The 27,567-nt window shown below is 47.5% G+C and overlaps 1 protein-coding gene across 4 annotated transcripts in view; it reads right to left on the bottom strand.

Annotated features, from left to right (window-relative positions):
- The window catches only part of LOC119445995 (solute carrier family 13 member 5), a 345,149-nt gene that overhangs the window by 33,524 nt on the left and 284,058 nt on the right, over positions 1-27,567 (bottom strand). The window contains exon 1 of one of the 4 annotated variants that reach the window (XM_037710295.2): positions 13,786-14,114. The exons of the other annotated variants lie outside the window; for them this stretch is intronic. Within the exon in view, the coding sequence (XP_037566223.1) occupies positions 13,786-13,861 (76 nt within the window). The 5' untranslated portion in view covers positions 13,862-14,114. Of the gene's footprint in view, positions 1-13,785; positions 14,115-27,567 lie in introns of those variants that run through there. 4 annotated transcript variants of the gene reach the window in all.

Genomic DNA, 27,567 nt, shown 5'->3' with positions numbered 1-27,567 from the left:
CCAAAAAAATCATGAGCCATTCCACTCTTTGAAGGTGGATGACCAGCGAAGCTGTTTAGCAGACGACGCAAAGGCGACACCAAATTTTGACGAAAAGTGCAAACATATTTTCATCGGTGGTGTTTGCCGCCCGCCGGCGACGATTGCACTCTCGTCTCTGTTCCTGCCGTCGCTCTTCGTAGGAACGTTGCTCCTCGGAAGTCCGGCTATACGCGGTCTCCACATTACGACGACAGAAGAGAAGTGAAATTCAAAATGGAGAACGGCAACTTGTCTTTCCGCTCTTCTTTTTTTTTTTTATAAACATTCGCGCGGACGACGGGACAGGAGGAAACTAGACACGCGGACGTTTAGACGGCACCGTCACCACGGGAGAGCGGAACGAAAGGAAACTATACTCGGGGACAGTTCATCTTGGCAGTGCCGCGAAGGGTATACGGAGGCGGGGCTTCTGCACATTCGTGTTACTCCGCTAGTAGTCCGGCAGCCTGCAGGCCATTTCAGTTCCAGTTTCGGTTTTACTTGCTTGCAGCGTTAACGCGTTAAAAAAAAAAAAGAAACGTATACATGCAAAATGTGAACAGGAGAGAGCCTTGCACCAGCACACACGTTGCAAAGCGCTTGTTTGGTATGTTTTGGCAGCCACTCTTTGTATATTTTTCTAGGAGAATATTTAGGAGAATTAGGAGTTAGGAGAATGTGTTTTTCCGGGGGTGAAATGAGCCAGCGAATACACGCAGAATTGCCGCGCGACTGGTCGCTCGAGGCACTTTGCGTGTATTCACAGGCTTCTTTCGTGGTCGAAAAAACATTTTTATGTAGCACGTATTGAGCAACAGAAAGCTGTATCGGTAGTTTTTCATTCTGCCGCGCGACTGGTCGCTCGAGGCACTTTGCGTGTATTCACAGGCTTCTTTCGTGGTCGAAAAAACATTTTTATGTAGCACGTATTGAGCAACAGAAAGCTGTATCGGTAGTTTTTCATGTCGCTCTAGAATTTTCTCAGTGACACTTTGATAATTAGGGCATTACTTCTCGAGTTAGATAATTAATTACACTTAGCTAATTAAATCTCAGCAACGAAAAAATTACTGGTGGCTACTCCACTGCACTGGAAACAATACGCACTAGGTTTGCTTCGCGTAAGGCCTTGTTCCTCTTTTTTTAAATCGTGCTGCGTGATAGTTGGGACACCCTGTATATATGATGCCCTGTTCTGGAATGAACAGTTGTGACTGTATTGCTCGTCCTTCCTTTCCTCTCGCCTCTCAATGTTATCTTTTATTTTCGAGGTTTTGTGCTACAAAGATCACGTTACGTCCGTAAATATTGGCTAAAGTTAGCTCGGACACCTTGTAGTTATGTAACACCCTAAAAAAAATGTTGTGAAGAAAGAGAACTCGTAGAAATGTTTCGTATGTTTTCCTTGCGTAAAAATATATTTGCACAATGCATTTCCGGGCTCCTGTTTTGTTCCTGCTGTTCACCGAAAAAGACGCACCAGAGAGGTTGTGTAGTATTCGCTGGGGCGAGGGCGCAAAAGTAGTCATTCGGAAGACCTAAGATTCCAACTGTCCGAACACGAACCACGTATGCGTACTGTCTGTCTGCGTACTTGTCTAACGTACCTCTAAACGCCGGCTCAGGATACAGACGGCTGCGTCGTTCGCTTCTAAAATTACGCACCGTCCAATTGTTCGACGAACAGCCCGTCAGCTTTTACTCGGGAGAACTGCACGTTCGCCTGGCACTATTGAAAACGCACGGTTGGCGGGCCTTCGGCTTATACGCGATATCTCGAGAATTCAAAACAAAAAACAAAAAAGAACGAACTCCAGTAGCTCGTTCGACGTGCGTAAGGAGAAATTAGCGCTATTACATGGCCTTGGCGTGGCAGTTTTGCTGAACTTAAGGAGCTTCTTGAAGCTTCGCGTCTTTATGATGGCAGCGTTTCTCCGCAGTCGACGCAGCCGCGAGGCATTTGATCATTCCTCGGTAATCAGAGAGCATCTGCGTTTAGCGAGGATAAAGAATTTGCAGACTATACGCATAAATGTTCCCATCAGCACATTAGGCAATGTTTGAATCTGTCATGGTAAAAGCAGCGCAAAAATAGCGGCAACGCAAGGCAGACGCGCTGAACTAACGACTGACTGGTTTATTGCACGCAGGAAGGAATAAATGCAAACAGGTCCGTCTGCGCGCGCACCCTCACGCTACAGGTATTTGCCACATCTTTCGAAGAGGCTAATTTCACAATCGTGGAGGTTGACAGAAGGGATGGAACTCTATTTGAATAAATTTCTCAAATTTTTGTGCGAAAGCATGAAATCGCCCACTGAGCGAAAAATACGGCGCATGTCGCCTGGACAAGCAAAAAATGGAACGTAAATTCCTATTGGCGGCGGCACCACGTCCCGGGCACGCCTCGATGGAGCAGAGCGGGCGAAAGGGGGCACTGCTGCCGCCATAGCGCGCCAGGTGTTGCGTGAGGGGAGAGGGCATTGCCGCGACGCCACGTCACCCTCGCTCTCGCTCTCGGAAGCCTGTGTTATCCGCGCAAACTCTCGCCTGTGTTCTAACTGTGCCTCATTAAGGTCAACGCCTCCTAGATAGCACAAGGCCCGTGCGCTTCGATCCGTAACGTCACGCTACCTTCCCCGACTGCCATAGAATCTAATGGGGACGCTCCCGAGTAAGCCGCAGTGATTTTGACGTCACCGCTTTTGTCAGGCCGGGCTTATGAATGAACATTTCAGTCCAAGTAGCATGACGTCATAAAGCAGAGTGCACAGGCCTGCTGTAAGGATAAATGAAAACGCGCCAAGCCAACGCCTCTTCGATGGCGTCGGCCTAGCGTCGTGTATTATCTCTTTCTTTCTTTCACTCCCCCTCCCCCTCCCCACGTTTAGGGTAGCAAAGTTGGCTAAGTCTGGTAAACTTCCTGCCCTTCCTTCCTTCCTTCCTTCCTTCTCAACGCCCTTGCTTGCCAGTGAGGAGTTAGTAACTCGAAGGACCGCTCAGCGGCGTTCAATGGAACATCAATGCTTTCACATTGACAAGACAACTGATAATTGCTTAGGTGTCCTCCTATTTTTTTTTTTTTGTGTGTTGTGTATGTGTTTTCGTTTTCCATTTTTATAATGCCGGCATACGCAAAAAAAATCTCCCTTCCAAAACTGAATTTGTGAATGCGAATTGGCGCGCAAATAACGGTTATAACATTTATTCCCGCATTCAGTCATGGGATAATAAACACGATAGCGTTTATCAGCTCACAACTGAATCTCATAATGAGAACATGAGAGAGAGAGAGCTAAAATAAAGTTTCAGTGGCATCTGGAGAGGCTTGCCTTGCGATGGGTTTGGCTTGCTATACTGTAGTTGCGATAGCGAGGCATAAAACAGCCAAAGTGAAACACAAGCCCCTCCCCCCCCCCCAAAAAAACAAACAAACCAAACAAACAAACAAAACAAACAAAAAAAAACGTGCATGCATGGGCGGCCGCTCTCTCATTCTCACTCTCGCTCTCTCTCTCTCTCGCAAACATAAACATTCGAGCCTAGACGCGAATACACACACTCGCGTGAAATGCACTAGCGCAAAATTTATTTACAGAATGTCATTTAGTCCTGCATCTTACAGGAATTCTACGTGAACATTGCGAATTTAGCCACCGGAACGCAAGGTAATTCGAGAAAGCTGACGAAACATGACCAAAATTGATCCTAAAGTCAAATGCAACTAAACAAAATATGTGGTTAATTGAAAGAGTGAGAGCAATATATAAAAAGCTAGCTTACTCGACAGCTTCTGTTTTTTTTTTCCTTGTTTTTTTTTTCCACCACGCCTGTATCGAAAGCCACAGGAGAAAGCTGTAGTGAAGGGGCGCGTCGCGTGTATGCGTGTACGCGGCACAAGCTATCTGAGTTAGACGACTGTGAGTCGTGCTGTTAAGGATCCGTTTCTGCAGGAAGAGACCATCACTCGTCCTTGTATACAAGCGGGCGGCGAGGCGAGCTGCCCCTGAGGACAGCGATCGTAAACACAATTGACCGTCAGCGGCCCAGGCGGTTCGTTCAAGGGTACGCGATGGCCACGTGCCCGGGTTATCCCCGATCTCCTCCGAAGGAACCCCGCGTTCCCTTGACTTGCTTGCCAGTATCGCGCTTTTATATATTCATCGCGTTGTCGCCAAGCCGTTGTAGAGCGATAAGAAGACAGCAAACCAGCAAACAAGTGGACGGAGATGTACTGCGGTGTTGCTTATACGCCATGAAATGACAAAAAGCGAGGAATTGCGGAAATTGCGAGGATTTCCATGCTTTCGCTCAGTCCGTTTTAACTTGCGCCCTAAGTGTGACGCCAAGCGTAGCGGTTGACCTACAAAGAAACTAACGGCAACATGTTGTGCAGTTAGCAATTTCAGTGGAATGGAAAGCGCGTGGCCTTTCGAAAGCTCAAACACTGCTAGCGGAACTCGCCGCTGCGGCTTAGCGGCTGTAGCGTGGCGGTGCTAAGAACGAGGTCGGGGGTTGATTGACTGATTTTGTTCGCACTAGATGCTTCACAGAAAAGCGTATAGTATTAAGACATCTGAGTCCCTAGCCTGAGACTAATTGAGAGTCATTGTGTAACTAAGGAAAGAGCATATTACGTATACTGAAATGTTAAGTCAGCGCGAAAGTTTTATAACAATGCAAAGCAACTGAGTCAGGCCATAATAAATAAACTTGGTACAGTGTACTTACTAATACAAGCAACGCATTCATATAAACTGTACACCATGCATTGAACACAAAAGCAATATTACGAGTGAAATTGGCAACAAAACGGGCTTCAACACAAGTGAATCGAAAAACAAAATAAGCGTGAAATCTACGTAGATGGTGGTGCCATACGAGATAGTTATATGTGACGAAAAGACAAAAAGCCACTATTTTTTCTAGTTTTCAGAGGATATCAAACACGCAAAGCCTAAGTATTAGTTAAGAAATATCTTTTTAAGGCTAAACATTAGTTATGTTTACGTTTTATTTATTGTGGAAGACCCTTCCACACCGTGACTCCATTCACTGTAGTGTTTGTTTTACCATCGGCGTGCTGTGTCTGTAGAATGAGGTAGTTGCTTTTGCTGGCTGCGGCAGACGCATTCAGATGGGGGCTGAATGCAGAACCGCTGGTGTATCTTGCTTTGGGTGCACATTATAATGAACTACAGATGGTCAAAAGTAATTGGTATGCATTCATTACGGCGTCCTTCTTAACCGAATGGGTAGTTTCGGGATGCTAAACCCGACAATTTAACGTAGCTGTTGCGGAGAGCTACGTGAATGTCATTTAGGGGTTGCCCATGTTGATTTTTACTTGCGCGTGGAGATGCGAACGAACCCTAGCATGGACTTCTAGGTGGTCGTGTGTTATTGAGCACGACGTCGTCATTCCCGGCCACAAAGGCCGCGTTGCGACGTAGACGAGGGATAGACACTGGCACGTAAATCTGAAAATGACACGGCCCCTGCGCTGTCCTTGTCCATTTCGCGCGCACGTGTCAATGCTCTTGTGTGTGTGCCAGTCCAACCGCAGCCCGAAGCCACCGAAGGCCAACTTCAACGACCTGGTAAAGGTTGCGGGGAATAAAGCCGACCCTCGTGGGTGTAAGTATACGTGTGTCCCGCCAGAGAGTGGACTTTTGGGATTGGAGGAGAGCGCAGTGGTCGAAAGGAAACGAGGCTGGTGGGTCGTCCGACAAAAATGGCGTGTGATCCATTTGGTCGGCCACTTGGTGGCATGAACTTCGACTTCGTCCCAAAATTTATTGGAATGTAACGCTGAAGACTGACAATTTTCTTAGCGTGTCTATTTGTCGACTGATTTGAACTGTCTTGGTAACTTTCTGCAGTTCCTTCAATGAACTGAGGGAGTCAGTGTAGATGTTGAGCTCCGTAACGTTTCGTAACGAAGACGATGGTATTTTGTATGGCTTGTAGCTGTAGTAACAAACAAATGCGATGTTTGAATAGTATATGTGCGGGCATAATTATACTTATTTTGGGATGACTAGGACTTACGAAGGAGACCCGCGCTCCTCGTGGAACAACCGCTGCATCCGTGTGCACCACGCATTGGCCCTGAGGGAGCAATGTCTGAGCTGCAGAACCCGCGTGATACGTCGGTGAGGATCGATTGATCGGTTTCGTTAACAGATGTGTAACCGTACGAGACAATGTCGTATTGTGTCACAGTAAGATGGGGCTCTCCATTATAATTAATTGTGAATAACGGCTGCCGGCCGCGATCCATTATCTTAAAATAAAATCTGGCCTTCTCTCGCGAGATCGGAGATTGGATCAAGCTGAGCGTGCGAAATTAGAATCTCTTTAAGAGGAGGAAGTCCGATGATAGTTGTCATGACATCTCTGTTTATCACTTCCAGATTTACCGACTGCCGAGCAGTAAATCATTAAATAGCGCCTCGTAGACAGCGCGTGATTGGTGGAGTGAGTGAGGAGGCAGCGAGCTACGTGCCCCGCCACCTATTGGCGCAATTTTGTACACCAAAGGTACAGTTGACGACGTTCTGCGCGGACCTTCCGAAGCCTCGAGTCACGAGATACAAACTGGCAGATCTCTATTCGAAGCCCCGACCCTTGTTCAGCTTCCTGTATAATTGCTTGGCCACTCTTTAGTTGAAAGCCCGCCTTAGAAGCCGCTATCCTGCTGGACATTTTAGCCTACCTGCGTGTAGCAGGAGTTTCTTGGTCATTACTTTTATTATTCTCACCCTCAGCAGCCTCCGCTTCTATGGTCACCTAGATATGGTTCAGAAATGACATAGCCTCTGACTTTTTTTCTGGTGAGAACAATGGACACTAGGCGTTTATTGGGGCTAATAAAAAAGGGGGGTCCAAAAGTGCTGCAGATGCCTCACCGTCATCGTCTCCGAATATCGCTAGAAGCACAATAGCATCGGACATCGTTCGAGGCGTCATCATCAGAGTAAAGAAGCCTTGACTTGTATTTGGAAAATGTGGGTCAATCACCTGGTTTTAGGCTAGAAACGCCGTTTTCAAGTAACAACCATGGAAAGTGGCAAATAAACCTCTTAAGAGGCGAGAAAACAATTAGTATAAAGTGATCATTTGCAAAGACCATAACTAACCCAGGAACCTAAAACTTTTGCTATAGGTAATCCCCACCAAGTCCCAAACCTTCCGCCCTCTTTTTATTCGTTCTAAATTTAAACTCGTTGCCACATTTGTTTCTGCTTGGACAACGGCCAAACTATAAGCTTTTGCTATAGCGCCCATAACAAGGGAGAAAGCGAGTTTATTTAACAGCTAAATGACTAACCCACACTCTTGAATTCTCGCTCAGCCTTTTATCCCAATTTAAGTGCGGTACATTTCATGGTATACTTGCGCAATTGTGCGTATAATGCTTTAGAGCGCTTCTCGTAGGCTCTAGCAGCTTTGCCGTAATACGAAGCGCGTTTGAGTATGACGCTCAGAAATGAGTTGACTCTCTGCCATCGGGTTTTCACCTGCGATAAAGTATTGCACGCTCACAATATGCACACGCGAAGGGCTGTCTCTCGGATATCTGTTGCGGCTAGCCGGAGCAACGGTGACCAAAACAAGGATGAAAGCGAGAAACGCTGGACATTGCAAATCCTTCGTAGTTTCCGCGCGCTCGGTTTTCAAGTAGCGACGCCTCCTTCCTTTACCTTCTGTCGTCTTCCAGCCTTCCGCGTATTGCAAGGTGACCACGAAACCGCGCGTTCACTCGCCAAGGTAGCAAAGCCCGGCACAGCAACGACTAGTCGAGAACACGCGGTGTCGAGCCACGTCACGGAAACGCCGTTCCTTTTCGTCCTTACTCGGTGTAAAGACGCCTCCAGATCCACATTCTGGCGCGTACATTAACCCCTGATAACGTACCTCTCATGTAGCTTTATTTGTTTCTGTTGTGATATCGGCTGCTTTGGGCAACACGCTGACGGAAGTATTACGGCTACTCAGTTTCGTTATTTTGTTTTTGGTAAAGGGTATGAGGAACTATATATATATATATATATATATATATATATATATATATATATAAACAGGAAAAATAAAAGGGAAAAAAATTGGAAATTTTGTGTTCTGAACTAAGCTAAGCTACCTCAGAATCTTCGGCTACTTAGAGGGAGTGAAAACAGTAAGAAAAGGACCACAGGAGATTTTGCCTGCTGCCTTTCCGCTCTGTCTTAGAGGACTTAGCCACCACTGGATTCCCCTGGAGTACGTCCCCATGTCGATGCCACTTTAGCGCGGACACCCGATCAACATAGGTCAACATATCGAAGAACAGCCAGTTTCAGCCCGTTCTCTAGCACCAGCGTCCAAGCAGATGGATTATATGGGCTAGCCACAAGTAGGTTTGCAAGTGGCTTATGTCATTATCATGAACCAGAAGGCGAGAAAATATTTATTTGAGCCAAAAGGTTCATGGTAATGGGTCGATCTTTGAAAAGAAGGTAATTACACAGCATAAAGAAGAATGTAAGGAGTTCAAGTTTACTGAGCAACAGCCAACAGTGCCTCTGTTTGCGTTCTTCACCGATCCAAGAATCGAGTAATAAACAGCTTACAGTCGTGAAAAAGCACTTTTTTTTCAATTCCGAGCGGTACAACAAGGCTTTTAGGCGCATGGCTATATCCCTGTGGTTCCGGATGGCGCTATCGAGAACACGCTCCCCGCTTCCACGCTTGTTTGGCGGCTGCGTTTCAAAAATTGTGGCCTACTGGCCTTCAATCTCTGCTCATTGGAAGGTGAAACAGCACGTCAGACGAGGACTAAGAAAGATCGTTAACACATGGAACACCAGCTAGCACAACCTGGATCCCTTGTGCAGTTCATAACCTCTGCTACTCGTGTGTGCTACATTGTACTGGCCCAACATGACCCTATGTAACTTTCGAGAGGCACTCGATGTCCACTTCGCTTCAATTCTATCCCGGACTCATGAGTCTTGTGTGCACGTTCACATCGCTCCACGAAATATGCGAAAGAGCGCCCCGATCAAAAGCAGGAGGAGACAGGGATGTAGGGTGCATTAACAAGTCACCATGAAATACCTATAAAAGCAATGGGATACGTCCAGGCGTTTATGCGCGAGCAAGGAAGCGTGTATGTTGGCGTAATGCCTAAAGCAACGCCAATCCAACCCAACGGGCGGGACGGTCGGCCTCTGACACGTTCGCGCGTTTGTGAACGTAAGTTACTGCAAACAAAGTCGAGCAGTAAGTGTCAAACTTGTTCATGCGTTCAATGCATGCGTCTTAAGCGTTCTATACAACAGTACTACCACAAGTAGAACGCGGTGCGTGTGTCTATGTTGTTTTGTATTGCGCACCATTATATCTATAGACTATGGTACATTGGGCTGGTCCCTAACACGCGCTGATTCGGGTTGAAACGATGATCTGGCTCTTCTTCGGAGCCAGTGAAAGCGTAACTATAGCCGAACGTGCAGCCGCTCGCTCGCCTGAGTGATCCGTGGCCGGAAGAGGAAACAACTCAGCAGGTCTTGTAAACAAACGAGGTGCGCAGATGCCGAGGCATGTCGCCGCGGCTGACGTGATGCCAACAACGGAAGCTGCAAAGCTGCAGGAGCCACGAGACCGGAACTCCGCCAGACCTCGTTTGTTTTTCTATATGTTTTATTCTATTTTCCGCGTTTATTCAGTTTACTGTACTATAGACTTTTGCGTTGTACTTTCTACGTTACCAAACGCTGCACTTTTGTTTCACTATATTCTCTATTTGTTCTCCCTTTGCAACCAATAACTCGAGTTACGCTTGTGTGTTCATGTAACGTGTATGAATATATGCAGTAGTCTATATCCATGTTTTGTACCTATTATATTGTGCTGCATTTTTTCTAACGAATTTTGTATACGTCTGCACTGCTAATTTTTTAATTATGGGGGTCAAGGAGCCATATTCCCTCTACTATAGCTTTATTTGTACACCCCCCCCCCCTTGAATAAGTAAGTAAGTAAATAAATAAATAAATAAATAAATAAATAAATAAATAAATAAATAAATAAATAAATAAATAAATAAATAAATAAAAACGCTTCGATAGTATCAAGGCGCAAGCTGCCACAAACAGAGAGCACGCGTTGCCGGAAATCAATCTGATTCAAGACAGTGACAGCGGCGAATATGAAATGTAAAAAACAAACAAACAAACAAAAAAAAGGTCAACTTCAGTAAGCGGCTCGGAACGGCTCAGCTCCCTGAAATGAAGCGGTTGCATCATCTGCATCATCATTTTAACAGCTTGCCGGTTCGCTTAAATCTGTAACCTGTGAAATGCATAGACGAGTTATTTGGGCTTGAAAAAATTGGCTGTGGCTTAACTCAGTTATGCCTGGGTGTGCGTAGTGACAGGTACGGTTAATGTTATTGTTTAGCTTGGTGTTTCATTCCATTGTTGATCCGCGGCCCTGCACGAGATGCCGAACTTCCAACACTTCTGTGTTGCCGAACACCATTCACTTCCCTTGAAGGGGGCAAAGGGGTTAGAATGGCTACCCGTATGTTCCGTAGCGGGCAGGCCCCGGGTACTGCCATGCCAGGTGATGGCGTAGTGTCGATGAAACTTGCGCGAGACTTCTAGAAAAAAACTGCTCCTGCGGGGACATTATTCAGATCCCGCGCACTGCTGGAGTCGGTGTAAGTGAAGTTGCGGTGAGCCGGCAACTCTAAACGTCATCTCGGCAAGAAGCGCGCAACAGATTTTCAGCGACGAATGATCCCCGCAACCATCGGTCCGTATAGGCGGCGGAGAAAACGCGACACAGTACCAAACCCTGACTACATCTGAACCTTGAGTCGCCCCAAAGCTCACGCGTGACAGCCTGCACGAGCATCTCCGACGAACGAGTACCGCAACACACTTGCGCGAGATAATGCACCCTTTCTATAGTAATTACGAGTAAGCTATCCCTTTAAGACGGCAGAAGGGACAAAAGAAGGGACGCAAGCATATTATCCCGGGTTATCTATAAGACACGGAAATCCGAATTGGCGTATTTGCTGGCAATCGCAGAATTTTCACTGTTTTCCTTGAAAGTTTGAACACTGCTCCTGAGAAGCAGTGACGTAATGTTGAAGGAACTCTAATTTAACGAGGTATTCAGTATTCGTCAGCTTGCTCCATTTTTGTACATTTGTGCATCGCCGTATGTTATTTTTCCTAAATTGTGGAATTGTGGTATTACAAGATGATTATTGTGTGCACGCGTGTGCGTGAGTGCGTGTGTGTGTGCGTGTGTGTGTTTCGAACAGGTTTCTTAACAATCGTGCTTATAGCATCTAGAGCCATTCGACTGGCATGTAGAGTCAACGGTATTTGATGTATACAGCCACTGTGGACATTTGAGCAGTTATTTCTAGCGTTAATCGGCTACAGGAGCACATTAAGAGGTCTATGGTTTCCCCTACGCTACACCCAGGGCGCCGTGGCAATCATAGCCGGCCTCAGTCGAAAATCAAACGGGATTTTCTGAAGTATTCCTCATTAAACAATGTGCGTCCTAGCCGGTTAAACTATAATGTAAACGTGTCATCGGCAGAGAAAACACGTGCTATAGTTTCTTTGCTGATGGGGGGCAAAGGTTATGGAAGAAATGTGGGCACTTGCACGTCACCAACGATCACAGGTAGCGTGGCCTGCCTGGCTTGGTTACCAGCCATTTTATATCCGGCATGCTTTAGTTGATCGGAAAGCTTCACTTCGAATTTAAACAAATAATCTCTTCTGGTTTCTGTTATATCTATAAATTTTGCGTGCTTATCGATGTGCGATGACATAGCAGAGTACGTTAGGTGTCTATTTGTGGAACTTGGGACGTATTTTTTAAAATTTTTATCGGGAACAAGTACCGCGCACGATAACACTTCCGTTTGTTACCTTGCGGTGACAGATACCCTTACAAAGGCTGTCACTACCCGTTGTGTTAAGAGGAGTACTTTATCTTAAAATGCCGGCTTCGTCGTATAGGCTTCGGCGCGCGTGGTACGCCTACGCGAGATACCTTTTGTAGGACAAGGACACACAAGACGAGAGGCATGTCATTTTCGTGCTTTGACCTCGTAATGCGCGCTTCGAAGAAGATTTGTTTACCATCACATTAAATACGCGCACCATGGTACGCGTATTTCGTAAGGTTCCTAATTGTGCGAGTGCACTCGCACAATTAGGAACGCGAAGTTAGCAAAGCTGCTGTTATCCTTATCTTCCTTCATTCGCCACCATAAATTGCGTGCAGTATTTGAAACTGTGCATGATCGCCGGGAGCTGTATTACATACAGACCTCATTAGGCGAAATTCGAGTATAGGGAGTTCCGGCTTCTACATAAATATGAGCTAATTTAGGCTTAAACAGCGTGCAATAAGAATAAAGCGAAGGAAAGTACGCAACAGCCGTGGGTCGTTAACGATATACATAAAGTGGTGCAGAACCAAGCAAGGTATATGATTCTGAAGAAGCGACAAACACGACAGACTGTTCCAAGTGCCGTCACCTTCCTCGTGTATCTCTGATACTGCGTCGCTCTCATCGTAGCCGTGCGAATTTCCGCGCGAAATTGAAGAATTCAGCTGAGCGACCGTCGAGAAGTGCGAGCTTCGATTCCTTTGGATGGAAAAAAAAAAAAAAAAAGAGGACACACGGTGCACTTGCTTCCAACAACACTCATATATAAAAACGAGCGTACATGCAACACCTGCATTTTTTTTAAATTTGGGCGTATGTAAAAAAAAAATCGCATGTGATAAAGGGCACTGTTCCGTATTCTCAGGTGGATTTCTACAAAAGGCGGTTATTACCTGCATGACAACTCTCTTTGTCCAGATAAATAACTAAACATCATGAATATCTTTACGATTATTTCTTTTCAACTCTTTTCGTTTCTTCTCTATATCTTTTGAACGATCCCCACTTTCGAGAGTATCCGCCTTAAAGAAGTATGCGAAGTACACGTGCGTTGTAGTTAGGTTACCCAAAAGTGTTCCAAAAGCACTCCCGGAGAATATCGTAATTGGAACGTCCATGCGATCTTCAGCAAACATCGGGGCAGCTTTTAGAGCAACTTGGCTTGAATTTCGCATTTTAACCACGTGCCCTAAACTTATTAGCTAGAACGTTAACTAGTCAATATGTTCAATCAGCTGCTGGGTATCGTGGTTTGTTGTGTTTAATATTAAGTCCACCTCTCCAAAACACCCCCAGCCCTGCAGATTTGATTTGTGTGGTACATTGGATTTAAAGAAAAAAAAATCACTTCTAATTAAAAGGAAAAAAGACTGTTCATTTCAAAGTGAAATCATCGTATGCAGTAAGCTTAATGTGTCCATTCTTTTTGTGCTCAATTTTTTTCTGGCACTGCTTAAACCAGAATATCTTCAACGAACACAATTAATTTCTAGCATTATCACGTACTGCATCCTGCACTCCATGTCAGCGCAATTAGTTGGCAGCGTGACGCTGATTTAATCGCGCTACCCACCCTACCCAACAATAATAACGAAAGCACAGTGAATTGTGGATGGTTTCATCTCAGTACTTGCCGTATGTACACGTAAACAGAGACACGCTTCAAGGACCATTCCTACTACTACGTAACGGCGCAGTTTTCGCTGCGAGGTTCTGCGCGCATTTCCATTCTTTCCTAAACCGATTAGCGACTCTACGCGCCACGCGCCAATAACAAGTTCGAGCTCGCTTACCTCCATAGCTTGCATCGTTGTAGGTCGTGCCGTCTGCGTCCGGCAGCTTCTCCACGTAGAATATGCCCGATACCATCGTCGCCTTCTCTGGGGTAACGCGGGAGGGCACTTTCTTCCGATGCACACGAAGGGTCCACTGTTAAGCGTCGGCACGCAAAGAAAAGGATGTTTGTAGCGAACCTAATTCGCTACAAACACGACCGACGCCCGAGCGTTACCCCGGCCGTCGGGATCCGCTATGCGTACACGGCGGCAGAAAGAGTTGTCCGTGATTTGTGCAACCGGTTCCACCGAGCCGCCCGACGCTGGTAGTCGAGCCTCCTCTATGCGCAGAGCGCTACGCGCGTTCTCCTCTCTTCACGTTTGCAAGAGCGCTTGACGTGCCGCCAGCGACGTTCAATGGTACAGCGTGACCGGTTGCTGCCGCCACCGCTTTGCTTCGTTATCCAACAACCGTAACGTTGAGTGTCGACAACCACGAGTACGTTGTTTACCAACGACAGCAAATTTGCTGGAGGTTACTGACACCAAGCGTGACTTGAATGGCGAAGATTGCCTGCCAACAACCACGACTTGGTTGATGATGATCGTCCGATAGCGTAGCCACGACTTGACGGTGGTAGTGATAATTGATTGCTGGTGATGACTCACAAACACGACTGGGCTGGTGAAGGTTCTCTTACAGCGTAGCCACGACTTGACGTGGGTAGTGATTGATCACTGGTGACGATTGTCAAGCACAAGTCGTCAGTGATGATCGTCTGCTAAGAACCACGTCTCAGCTGGTGATGAAAGCCTACCAATAACGAAGACGACTGAGATGGGGAAGATTCTTTCGGATTATTTAACGCAGGTGTTTGCAGCTCCGTAGAATGGCATGGGCAGGGTGACTCTTCGATGAACAAAGTGATCGCGTTGAGGGTGCACGTGGTGGTTTGTCAGTGCGCTCCGATTCGTTCGCGAATAGGGATTGAGAGACGAGACCCGAGACGATGGTGACAGCGGACACCGACTAAAAGCGGAGGAACGGCGAAGGCGGGGTTTTAAAAAGGAGGAGGGCTGTCAGGAATGCGACCAGTTTGGTTTTCAGAGCGGAAAGCGCAAAACGCTTGTTTGCTGGATAAGATGATGGACCGCTCCCCCGATCTCTGCGAGAGAGTCTGAAGGTTGGGCCGATAAACAACACTACAGAGGCCTTGCGCTGCCACTTGTTTCGCCTAAGTTCGTAGAAATAGTGCAGCCGATACAGGTTCGTTGATATTGCTTTTTGTTCCATTTCGTCGTTGCAATCACGCGCTTGTATTGAGCTATTTCGATGTAATTGGGGTCTATAGGGCAAAGTTCCCGCTTTTTGTGGCGTGAGTTATGCCAGCGCCTTTACCATGGAACTCAATATAGGCGACCTTCGGAGCCTGTCCTCGGCCTTTCACGATAATGCGGGTTGGCTCACGATAAGTTGAGTGATATTGTCGCCGACGCGAAGAAGGCTCTTTTCGGACTTCGAGTAGGGCACACGTACTCAGGTGTTCATTACGCCATGAAGCGTCGTTCGAAAATTTAGGTTTAATTTCACTTTATAAAACATGCAGTAAGTGATTTGCTCACCTCGAATGTTTGTTCTACTTCTTGTAGTAGAAATTAAACAGAAAATTAGCACCTATGCTTAACAATGTCAATAGGCGTCATCTATATAATAAAGACAGAAAAAGGAAGCTTGCATCGCAAACGTTTCCGTTGAGGAATTGGTAGATGCTGGCCATGCCTCCATCTCTCTGAATCAAGATGAACCAACACAACTACTGCGTTTCTCATCCCTTCGTTGCTTTGTTGCCAGAGCCGAAAATCAGTAAACTAGACTTCTTGATGTAATGGAAGGTGGGCTACTTGAAGAGGAGAGACAACCAATCACCGCCACAATTACATGGTGCATGTTATGACAAACCACTCTAGAGTACGAACTACTCTTGGAACACCGTAACCGCGTTATGAATCGCCAAAGAAGTTCGCACTTAAGAATGGTTCATAACAAGTGCTATTAGTTTCTCATTACAGTGAACGCACTAATAACGAAGCAGCCAGCGATTGACAAACAGTTAATACGAATTTAAGGCTTCAGGTATTTGGCTCCTCTGTTCATATTCCCAAATAAATAGCGAAATAGTACGCCCCCCAGAAGCCAAAGAGAAGAGAGGAGCCAAAGCACCGCTATTCTCACAGTTACAGCTCTAATGGTCAGTAACGACGATGTCGCACGTCTCGCCTACCACGTCATGCCTTGTGCACGCAGCATACGAATAACCAGTATGCTGCAAAATTTCACGTTCGAAATACTAGTGGACGCGTCAGAAAATGCTCGCTTTTTATACTTAAACCGTAAAATAACAGCGCTATTACCACTTGCCCGAAATGACTCAGAGCCTATAACGCTGAGAACAAGCGCGGCTTCTCGGTATGATTCCCTCCGAAATTAGGCGCGACCGCGTCGCGCTGATAGTCTCGGAAGTCTCAGAAAGTCTCGGAGCTGGTATGCTGGAATTTGCGTCCCATCCGCAATAACCATGCACTAGGAGCACGCGTGGTCTCCCATCACGCTATTTCATGGCTGTTAATGAGAAAATGTGGTCACTACCAGCAGTGCTGATTTGCCATAATTGCTTCATAGTCTATGCTGCTCACTTATAACGATTTTAGCTAAAGAGAAATTTTCTTGCAGTTGAAGTTTAGGGCATCCCTCATTTCCTTCTTTCCTCTGCTGTTTTTTGTCGCTAATGTTCTCCTCTATCTCATCAGTCTTAAATGGGCTAATTTCAATTTATAATCATGAAAACTGCCGCACACAACCGTAAAGCGCGCGTCAGGCACGGCGAAGTGCGTAGACAATTTAGCAGATACCCGATACGCGATAGTGAGGACAGCACCAAAGTTTTTTCCGGTCCGTTAGTTCTTTCGGGGACATCCACGAGTTCACTTACTTTAGAAAGGCATCACTCATCTGGGGCACCTTGCATGCACTCACGTGAGCGTAATAAATTAACATTACCAGGAAAAGAATGCCCTCTCAGCTTTTTTTTTTTATTACCATCAACGGGGCCATCACGAGTTAACTGTGGAGATAGCTTACAATGAAGATAAATTGTCGGCAGAAAAAAGCTATCTGGCTGTTCATATCAGCCCAGCCGTTCCGAGAGTATCAACAGGAGAGATATGCTTACTGGGCATTCTGGATCACTTGACTACTATCTGCCGATGACCGCCTTGTTCGGTGCGGCTGGAGCTCTCTTTTATTCTTGACTCCTAAGCGAAACTTCGTTCAACCTATATTTTCAGAAAGCCGATACGCAATACCTGAGATAATGGGTTATTATGTCACATATCATAGATCGAACAAAGCAGGATGCATTCTGTCAACTGAGATTATAGCGAAGAAACGACAACGCGTAGCGTTCCCTGAGGGTCCACTCGCGATGCCTCTGCATACCAAAGTGGGTCCTTATCAAACTCAGTACCTCTCAGCGATGGGTTCTACATGTCAGGCGTGCATAGAGCATGTTTTTGGCTATGGGCCACTAGTCGCTGCCCAACATGATTAGTAGAATACCATGGCGAAGGTCAGATATTGCCCTTGCAGCCGCAGAAACATGCAAGCCTTCGAAGAGCAAAGTGAGCATGCTGAGCGTATTGAGTCAATGACTGTGACGCAATAGGTGAGCGGAAGAAACTGCCCTTTCGATTGGCGCTCTTACAGTCAGTTTCCTCTTCTTGCCATTGTAACATTTTGCACCACAATCGTTGACAGCTACACGCCCACTAGCCCAACATCGTTCTTTGTCATTGTTTTTTGTTTAGCCTACACAATTATGAAACAGCCTCTGACACGCAAGGGCGGCAATAGCATGCACTTTCTCTTGTATTTTATTTATTTTCAAAGCAGTTTCCTTCCTTTCTTTTTTGTTTTTTCCTAGAAGTGAAATGAAGCAGCCGGTAGCACACTGCTTCCACCCTCACTAACTAGGCCTTATTTAACCTCACCAAACTATACCCCTAAAATTCGAGATTCGTTATCAAACATTCGTTTTCTGCACGAATCCCAGGTCTGCGTAACTCAACCATTTTTCTTACGTACATAACGCAGTGCAAAGACAAATCTATTGAGACAAACAGAAAGAGACACAACGTGGTCGTGGTTGTGTCTTCGTGCTGCGTCATGTCCATCAGCTGACAGGAACATGCCCTGCACGTGCCGTGCAACATGTCCTGCAACATGCCCTCTTGAAGCTTCTGCCTCGTTCTTCATGCTTTTTCTTTTTTTTAAATTCTACTACAGGTGTCACTTGCAACGAACCTTTTGTTCAACAGCGCCCACATCCTTTAATAAAATGCCCAAGAACGATGCTTTCAACGCCTGTGATTGCTAAGAAACCATGAAACCGTTTTTTTTTTTTTTGTAATCGTGGGCACAGCTCAAGACAAGCCAAAGCCGTGTCGTGCAAGTGCTGCTTAAACATTTGCATCTATGCGATAGTGGCTAAGGCAAAACGCAGGCTCTTATTTACCGTTTCCCAACAAGCGCGCTTTCGTATTGGGTAAAAAGAAATCGGTCCTATTAAGAGCCAAAACCACGATTTACTTCTGAGGCACGACGCAGTGAGGGATTTCTGAATAATGTTATTCACCTGTAGTTCTTTAACGCGCACCCGATGCACCGTACACGGACATTTTTGAGCTTCGCCCCCATCGATATACGGGCAATTTGGTCGTGACTTTGATTACTTGCCAATGGGCTTAAGAGATCAACGCCAAAGTCAGTACGCCCACGCGGAGGGTGGCTGCGGACAATGAAGGGCACACGACCGCCCTCACCAATATCGCCGGCCCCCGGGCGATGAGAAGCATTAGCCCTAGTCATGAATCAGCTGACGATGACTTCTCCACATTGCTCCTGTCTGAACCATTTATGCGATGAGCCTTGATTCCACTTAAAACCGTGTACGCTGTTTTACGTCGATAAGATGGTTAATTCAGTGACGTCACAATCGGTACGAGACGTTTGAAACAGTACCAGTGATGGGGAAGTGAGTGAGTAACAACTTTATTAATCGAAGTGGTGAGGGTTAAGGGAGGCTAACCTTCGTAGGCTGCCAGGCTGTGCTTCTCGATGACGTCTTCAGCTCGTGCCAGGACCCGTGTGTGGATGTCTCGGTCAGTGCTGGAGAAAAGGGCCTTCCATTGTTCATCGGTGGGGGGTGGTGAGACGAGGTCGGCGGGCGGAGGATCCTGAGGGCAGCTCTAGAGAACGTGGCTCAGCGAGGTAACGTCGTTAGCGTTTTTTTGCGCGTGAGTTTTTATACTCAGAAAGCGGAATGTGTTGTTTCCCGGCTTTAAACTTGGTACATAGCGAAGAAAAATAAAATTTTCCCCATCGATTTACCCTGCTGCCTGTGCAGTGATGGGGGAAACAATTATTTTTCTTCGTCTATGCTCCAGGCCTGTGGAAACAACACATTCCGTTTTCTAAGTATAAAAAGTCACGCGCGAAAACACGCTAAAGAGGAGTCGACTCATCTTAAGGCTTTATTTATTATGTCGTTAAGTAAACGGAGATACTCGGGTGCCTTTGTTTAGCCGCATATACCAGCGCTGATATCGGTTTCGTTTCCCCCACTCTTTTTTCGCCGCATATTTTAGCTGTGAGCGTATGCGTAAAAAATTGCAGTTCTACGGCTCTGCAACGCGATCATCATGCGACAAGCGAGAAGCCCGAGCAGATGAGCCGACAGCAGTCATCGTTTCAATTCCTTCCGTGCTTCCTTTTACAGTGACGCATCACGTATCTCTTTCAAGGCTGCACACGCTGCTGACACCGCCAGTTTCCATCTCCGCTTTACCTTAACTCGCTGAACAACTTCTCGCCCCAACCATCACTGGATGATGCGTCACCATTGAAACTCAATTTAGCAAGAGCCGTATATTTAGAGAAACGAGCACTGCCTTAAGCGGCAACCCGAAGCAAAGCATTGCCCGTGCATTTCACTGCGTCAGCGCTTAAAAGCTGGAAATTTTGTTTGCTGTGTCCGCCCAACTGTCCGTGTATCCATCCTTTTTGTTACGCCGACAACGACGGGGGCCGTAGTCATGATCGTCAGTCCATATCTTAATTGTGACCTTCACCATCGCGATATGACAGTCGAGGTCAGCCATGGTTAACCTGCCTGTTTCTCTCTCTTTGTTTCATCCTCACCACATACGGGGAGTAGACGAAGAAAACTTTCTCGATTGCAATTTGCAGCCATTGCATTGTTGGTTCTAGGTAGAGACAGTGTACACGCCCTGGAAAGCCGCCTGTTATAAACTCCATGTTGCGCCGCAATATAGCCACTGAGAGCACCTCTATTCTGTCTAGAAAGTTGGGTTGGTTTCGACTGGACGCATACTTGAAATCAGCGAGGAAAAAAAAGCCTTGAAATATTTGCAATCAGAGTGCGTCGGATGCGTCGTTCATCCTGTGTCCATCCCTTTGTGTTGGCGTCGTTTGGTGCACTTATTACTGAAGTACGCAAACAACAAATCACGACGCAATAGATGCATGTATTTCGTAGGCTCACGAGCGTCCCTCAAGTGCGCACATCTGCTAATATGTAAAGGACGTCTATACAAAAGTTCGTGCAGTAGGCTTAAAAAAAGCTAACTTCAGAAACTACTAGTAGGACGCTAAAGAAAAAAACAAAAAAACAAAAAAAAAACACAGCCCTTCCCCTGTCGAAAAAAGGGGGGTAAGTGAAACTTGCCGTGGTTATTTTCTTTCTTTGTCTCTCTATCTAGCTTTCTTCTCTCTTTTTATTTCTTTTCTTCTCTCTTTTTTCTTTCTTTCTCTCTCTGACCTCCGTGGTGACTTTCTTTCTCTCGCTCTCTTTCTCTCGCTCTCTTTCTATCTTATTTCATTCTCTATTTCTCTCCCTCCCTTTCTCTCTTTCTTTCTCTGACCTTCGTGGTGACTTTCTCTTTCTCTTCTCTCTTTCACTCTATCAACTTCCTCTCTTTCTCTCTCTTTCTTTCCTTATCTCTTTCTCTGTTTCTCTCTGTCTTTCTTCATCTCTCTCTTTCTCTTTTCTTTCTCCCTCTCTCTCTTTCTCTCTCTTTTTTGTCGCTGGTATGTACCATTGAGCTTAAACCTTTTCGGCGCTATCGCCAGGATCAGCCCTCTTTTCAGCGTGACACCGCCGCCGCCACCACCGCCGGCACTTGTGAGCCTATAAAGCTTCACTTAAATCTTCTCTCTCTCTCTCTTTCTCTGTCTCTCTCTCCTTAGTTCTTTCTGTCTCTCTATTTCTCTCTTTCTCACTCTCTTTCTTGATTTCTCTTTCCCTCTTTCTTCCTTTCTCTCTCTTTCTCTTTTTCTTCCTTTCTCTGTCTTTCTCTCTCTTTTTTGTCCCTGGTATCTGCCATTGAGATTGGACTTCTCCTGCACTATCGCCAGGATCGGCCCACTTTTCAGCGTGACACCTCCGCCGCTACCACCACCACCACCGCCGACACTTTGTGTGGTCGGCACGCGCTCGTGCTTGGCACGCGCTCGTGCCACTGCTCCTGCGTTCCTCGTCGTCGTCTGCTTCCAAAGCATGCTGCCTTGCCGCTAATGATTCCAGCGTAGGATTTCACTTCTCTTCTGTCGTCGTAATAGGGAGGCCGTGTTTACGGGGGTATGAACCATTGCTTAAGAGGGTATGAGCCATTCATTGTCTTAGGTAACGAACTGATTTAATTTTGAAGCACTTCTGTGGAAATCCATTCTGTGGAAAAGAGCTCGTCGTCGACGTGCCGATTCTGGTGTGAGGGCTTCCGAAGCACGGACGAAAAGTCAGCGAAGAGCCGCGGACCCCGAATTGAGGTAGCGCATTGTTAAAGCAAAACGTCAGCGAAAAGCTGCCGACCTCGAGTTGCAGGACCGCGATGTTGAGGCCAAACGCCAACGTCGTCTTGCCCTTCAGGGACCCGACAAAGGTGGTGCACGCCTCGGCAACGCTAGCGCCAATTTCCCCGGTGCGACGGCCAGGTTTCAACTCGATTTTCTCAACCAGAACTTCGGAGCCAGCTGCAGTGCGTGTGACCGGTTGTGGTTCGAGCACAACGTGGTACTCATTAGTGCAATTCGTTCGGAGGAGCACCGAAGAAACACGTGACAAGCTTCGCTTACCCCCATTTCATCGACAGGGGAAGGGCTACAAAGGTTTTTCGACTGTACCCACAGTAGGGCTGGTTGACCCTTCAGTGGCGATCTGATGCTTTGTGTTCTGATTTGCCACAAACAAAGCATTTGATGTTCTACCTCACCGTTCGGCCACCGTCTTTTTCTTTGCTTTCTTCTTGGTTCTACCTGAAAACAAGATGGTTGTTTTGTCACTGGGCTTCCATGAAGTAGTCAGCCGTTTCTGCGATTTTCTGAACCATCTGGCGGTTCCGCTCACGTAGAAAAAGTGAAAGATAACTATGGCAGTTATTTAAAAGCTGTTGAGCGACTATCAAGTCCCGAACCGCGTCAAAAAATTTCCTCTGGACAGTCATCTCTACCCACCTATCGAAAAAACTGAAAAGCCTAGTAGCGTACTGCTTGGCTGTCTCACTATCGTAGGGCTTACTGCGCCGAACTGTTTCATGATAACCTTTGGCAGTACAACGAAAGCGCCTTTTTACCTTGTCGTATTCCATCGATTCCTCAGGCGAGGCGCGACCAAAAACTTTCAACGCTTCCCCATCCAGACACAAACTCAGTGGCGTGGGCCATTTCTCTTTAGGCCATTCCTGACCAATGGCGGCATGCTCGAATATCTCTAGATAAGCGTCTAAGTCGTCTCGATTCTAATTAAACACAGGAATTAGGTTGTGAGGGTGCACAAATGATGGACGGCTTCTAATTCCCGGCCTGGAATCACAGATTCTATGCAACCTCCTGGCTCGGCCAACTTAGGCGTAGCTCGAGTGCTCTCTCTTCCAGCTCCAAACGTTGCTTGGTTGCCTCGCACTCCACGGCGCGTTTCTCGCGTGCTTTGGTCCGCCTCCTCCTGCACCCTATCAGCTTTCTCGTCTACTCACTTAGTCAATCGCGTGCCCTGTAGACTCAAACGCTTGCCCAACGCTGTAAGCTCCGACAAATTCATCTCTATGACTATACGCGGTCATGCAAACTGGAACAAATGGCTTTGCCTTGTCCTGTCGCGGACGCCAATTTTGTGATGACAGGTTCCTCAATTGCGAGTTGTTAAACGGAGGCCGAGCCTCATTTCAGAAAGACGAAGCCATTTTCCCAAAAATTAAGCTTATTATTAATTACGAGAAAACGAAAACAATAGACTACCAAACAGCACACAGAAAGTATAGAAAGAAATTGACCACCCGTCCACTACTGTGAAGAGGGGTGCAAGCGAAGTCTGTGTTGACTCGTTTGTGGCACGAGCGCGTGCCGATCACGAGCGCAAACCAAGGTGCGCCAACGACCCAGCTGCGGGAGACTTCCATTCCGTGAAGATGGTTAATCACCGAAGCTGAAACGTGTGGTCCCGGTGTTTATTACTGGGTTAATCCCGATGGTTTATTAAAGAATTTCTCAATTATGAGTTTACACACACGTTCGGCTGCGATGGAGAGATCGACGTGTGAAGAGTGCATGTGAAGAGCAACACCATGTGTATGCACATGGCAACATATTTAAGGAAACAAAATAAAAATATCAAAATGTTGTACAAATAATGTTACTCTGAAATAAAACGCTAAAATTAACCAGGAACCTGGTTCTGCTGAAGGTGCTGCCTTCATATCAATTATCTGGCAGTGTAATATTATTTATGATGCAATCTGCCCGCAATCTGCCGTTGTCACTTGCGTTCGATGTCTCGAGTTTGCTAGGTGGCGTGGTTAGCAGCATTCGCCAGTCATTGCCGCTTGCCATTCTTCGAAATTAAATTGCTGCAAAATTAAATCTGTCCGTTACGTAAGACAATGCATGGCTCATACCCCATCAAGCATTGGCTCATACCCCCGTAAATGCGGCCTCCCCATTACGACGACAGAAGAGAAGTGAAATTCTACGCTGGAATGATGAGCGGCAACGCAGCCAGCTGTGGAAGACGACGACGACGATGAACGCGGGAGCAGAGGCATGAGCGCGTGCCGAGCGCGAGTACGAACCGCTTAGTCCAATGCAGCCAGCTGTGGAAGATGACGACGACGAAGGCGGGAGCAGTGCATGGCACGGGCTCGTGCCATGCACGATCCAACGAGCCAGCTGCGAAAGAAGACGACGACGTTCGAGCAGCTCTGAGAGAAGATGGTTTTTATTTAGAGTTAGATCGCCGGCGCAGGATAGCGTATACACGCTTAGCTTGAAAAACTCAAGTACAGTTCAAATCACTGTCGGTGTAGAACTAGGAAAAAAAACTCAGTCATCGGAAGTATTTACTCTGGTGGCGTTGCGTTGACAGCTATGGCATGTGCGTTGACGGGCTACTCTTTTGACGGCAGTAGCGGTATGGCGGGAGTGGCAGACGAGAGACGCGGATGCACGGTAGAGCCAACCCCGGGCGATGGAGTCCAAAGCCAAAGTCCCACTCCAAGGCTGTTGGAGTCCAAGGCCGCCAAAGGCCGCCCAAGTGCGACCGCTACAGCTGAACGGCACATGTGTTGGTCCCTTGACTCGCAGTTCTGCCCGGGCGCCTCTCACCAGCGTCGCTCCAGGCCTCGGGTCACCCCCACGTGACCTCTTCTCTCCGCAAGGCGGCTCAGGATCAGGATCAGGAGCAGAAATCCCACCAGCAGCAGATGCAGCAGGAATAGCTGAGCCCTAGGCTCGGCGGATCTCACCAGGAACAGCCGGAATCGTCCTGGTTCAGGCGAGGCTCTCGGGTTCGGGTCTGGACTCCGACGACACCAGCCTCTACACCAGCGTCTCCGGGCGATTCCTTCTCTCCGCGTTCGAGTCTACTCTTTTTGCGTTCCTCGTACCAACGCCTCCTATAAAGACTTTATAGGAGGCGTTGCTCGTACCCCTGGTTTCATGCCAACCTCTGATTGGTTGACCTTCTTTCCCACTCGCCCGACAGCTCATGCCACCGCTCGCCAGTGTTTGTAGCTGCCGCTGTCAGGGCTCTCACACTCTCAAGTTCAACAAATGGCCACAGAGGGCGAAAAAATCGACCGCGCGGGCGCGGCTAATAAACCAAGCCTAGTGCGTTTAAAAAAAAAAAATTGCCCCAGTGAGTTCCGTCGTCTCCCGCTAGAGGCGCCGTAGTAAGCGCAATTTCAACCTACAAACTTACTCCCACGCTTATCGAAGTGTTATTTTATGACAAAGAGTACATATTTATTATTCCTAATTATACATCCTACTTTTGAGTAGTAACACTATTGTTTTTTTGTCATTATGAGGCAAAATAACGTTCATCATCATCGACCTCCCACGTGACCTCTCGCCTGGATTTAAAATTTTTACCGGTATTTTCGGGACACGGCAAGCACGGATTCATTGGTCGATGCACTTACGCTGGTTGCTTATTTGTGCTAAAACCACTTTATTACGCTTCGATACCTCGCGTTGTTTAACTACGGGTGAAGTGACGTGTTTTCGAGCTGCGATGTAAGCCCGAAAGCTAGGTTTTGATCGTGAACCATGCGGAACAAGTATGCAGTCGAAACGGGAGCCGGATTCTGCTGCGACTGAGGATGGCAATACCGGTGAGTCGTTTAACATTGCTGCTTGAATCGTTATTTAATACTCGTCTGGTTAATTCACAGGCGGAGACAAGTTAACGAACTAAATCCTGCATTACATATGGGTAGTCGGGATCCTACGTTGCCGTTTTTGAAATAAACCTGTAGTTGCGAGAGCGTCGTCATACACACAATCACGAAAGAAAGAGAGCGATATCGGAACGCGCAGCACGTTTCTCATCTCGTTGTAGCCGTGGTCTTGGGCGACCGAGTAGGCTTATCAATGTTTTTTTTTTTTCTTTTTCTTAGAGTCCGCCGGCAATTTCTTTCGTCCACAAAACCGATTAACCCTTTGGTAAACTAAAGTGAAAGTACTGAATTTAATGTATTAAACAATTGCACGCATAATAATTAACCCTTATTTCGTACTTGTTGGTTCCAAGTGTTCTTGCTGTTAAGTTTGGTTTACCTTAGGGCGAAGACTCGTCCTTCGCTCCTCGAACAGGCCGGACGTGTTTCGAGCGAGCTCCTCAACACCGACCCACCACCAAGGCCAGGAGCAGGGAAAGCAGCATCCGTCTCGGCTCCCTTTTTTCCTCGACCTGGCGGCCGGCCAATGACTCCGAGTTCGTCGCCGTTTTTACGAGACGTTCACCCCTCCACGCTAGCCTAGCTCTCGGGCATGAACGGAGGATCGGAGCGAGACGCAGCTGGCGTCGGCAGCGCGCATAGCTGGCGTGAGCTGCCCACCAACATCGCCCGTCGTCATCAACAACTCTCGCCACCTACCATATCAGCAGCATCACCGCCGCATCCATCCATGAAATCACCGAAACCTCCACCATTGCCTGCCAACGACTACAAAATCATTGTCAGGATCCGGGGCGGTCTCGACTGCAGCAAAATTCACTCCTGCGTCCTACGCCAGATCATCCTCAAGGCGGCCGGCCTACCAATCAACGAGCACACTGCTCAAGACCAACTTCGCGTCAACAAAATCAGCAATACTATCCTAGTGAGCACTCCGAATATGGACCGGGCCGACTCCTACAATACCATCCGCACCCTCAACTTCAACGGAACCACCTACGAGGTGGCCACCCACGTAGCTGACCCCTCGGACACCTGTCCGCGGCGTCATCCTCCTACCCATCGACTCACCCGAGCAAGCCATCCTCCCCACCCTCATCAGCTACAATCCTGACCTCACAGTAGGATCTGCCAGGCGATTGGGCAACACCGAGTCCATCCTGATTACCTTCCAAGAAAAGCGCGTCCCCTACTACATCAACTACGAGGGTTGTGCCCTCCGCTGTATCCCTTACCGGCAGAAGATCGAGGCTTGCACTCGCTGCCGCAAAGTCGGTCATCGCCAGGACGTGTGCCCGTTCTACACAGACACACGCTGCCCGAATTGTGGAACCCTCGACCCCTCCATGGACCACGACTGCAAACCAGTGTGCATCGTCTGTAACGGTGCACACCCTACGGGCTCCCAGCTGTGCAAGCAGCGCTACAAGCCCCAACAGACTCCCTCCAAGGCAAGGAGCCAACAAGCACCCTCATTCCCGGCCATAGATCCTGCCCAAGCCCGCGCCAGGAGAAGCAGCAAGACCCCAGGGCCACACTCGACCTCCCAGGGCGAAGCCTGGCCCGCCCTACCACCACCACCGCCGCCTCCCTCAAAGCAAGCAACACCCCCACCCCAGGTAAGCTGGGCTAGGGTAGCCTCCACCTGCTCCTCGCCAACTCAGCCCTCCAATCTCGAAACATCTCTCCTTCGAGAGAACGCCACTCTCAAGGAGGAGATTCGCCAGCTAAAACTGTCGCTTCAGTCCACCCAGCCACCCTCCCCCTCCCCCTCCCAACCTTATACTCTCCCATCATCGCAGCCTATCACACCATCACTCCCATCACCCTACCCCTACGTCCAACGAACCACCCTCTCCCATGGATGTTGCTCCTGAATCTCAGCCACCTACGACACCTCTCCCCCCAACAAACGCAAACCCCCCGATACGCCGCGCACGGAAGATCGCCTAGACGATACCCTCCTTGGTTTAACGATAGAATAACCCTCTTTAA

This window comes from Dermacentor silvarum, chromosome 3, assembly GCF_013339745.2.
Source record: "Dermacentor silvarum isolate Dsil-2018 chromosome 3, BIME_Dsil_1.4, whole genome shotgun sequence".
Lineage (NCBI taxonomy): Eukaryota > Metazoa > Arthropoda > Arachnida > Ixodida > Ixodidae > Dermacentor > Dermacentor silvarum.
Note: the sequence above shows the minus strand (reverse complement) of the source record. Positions and strands in the feature narration are given on the sequence as shown.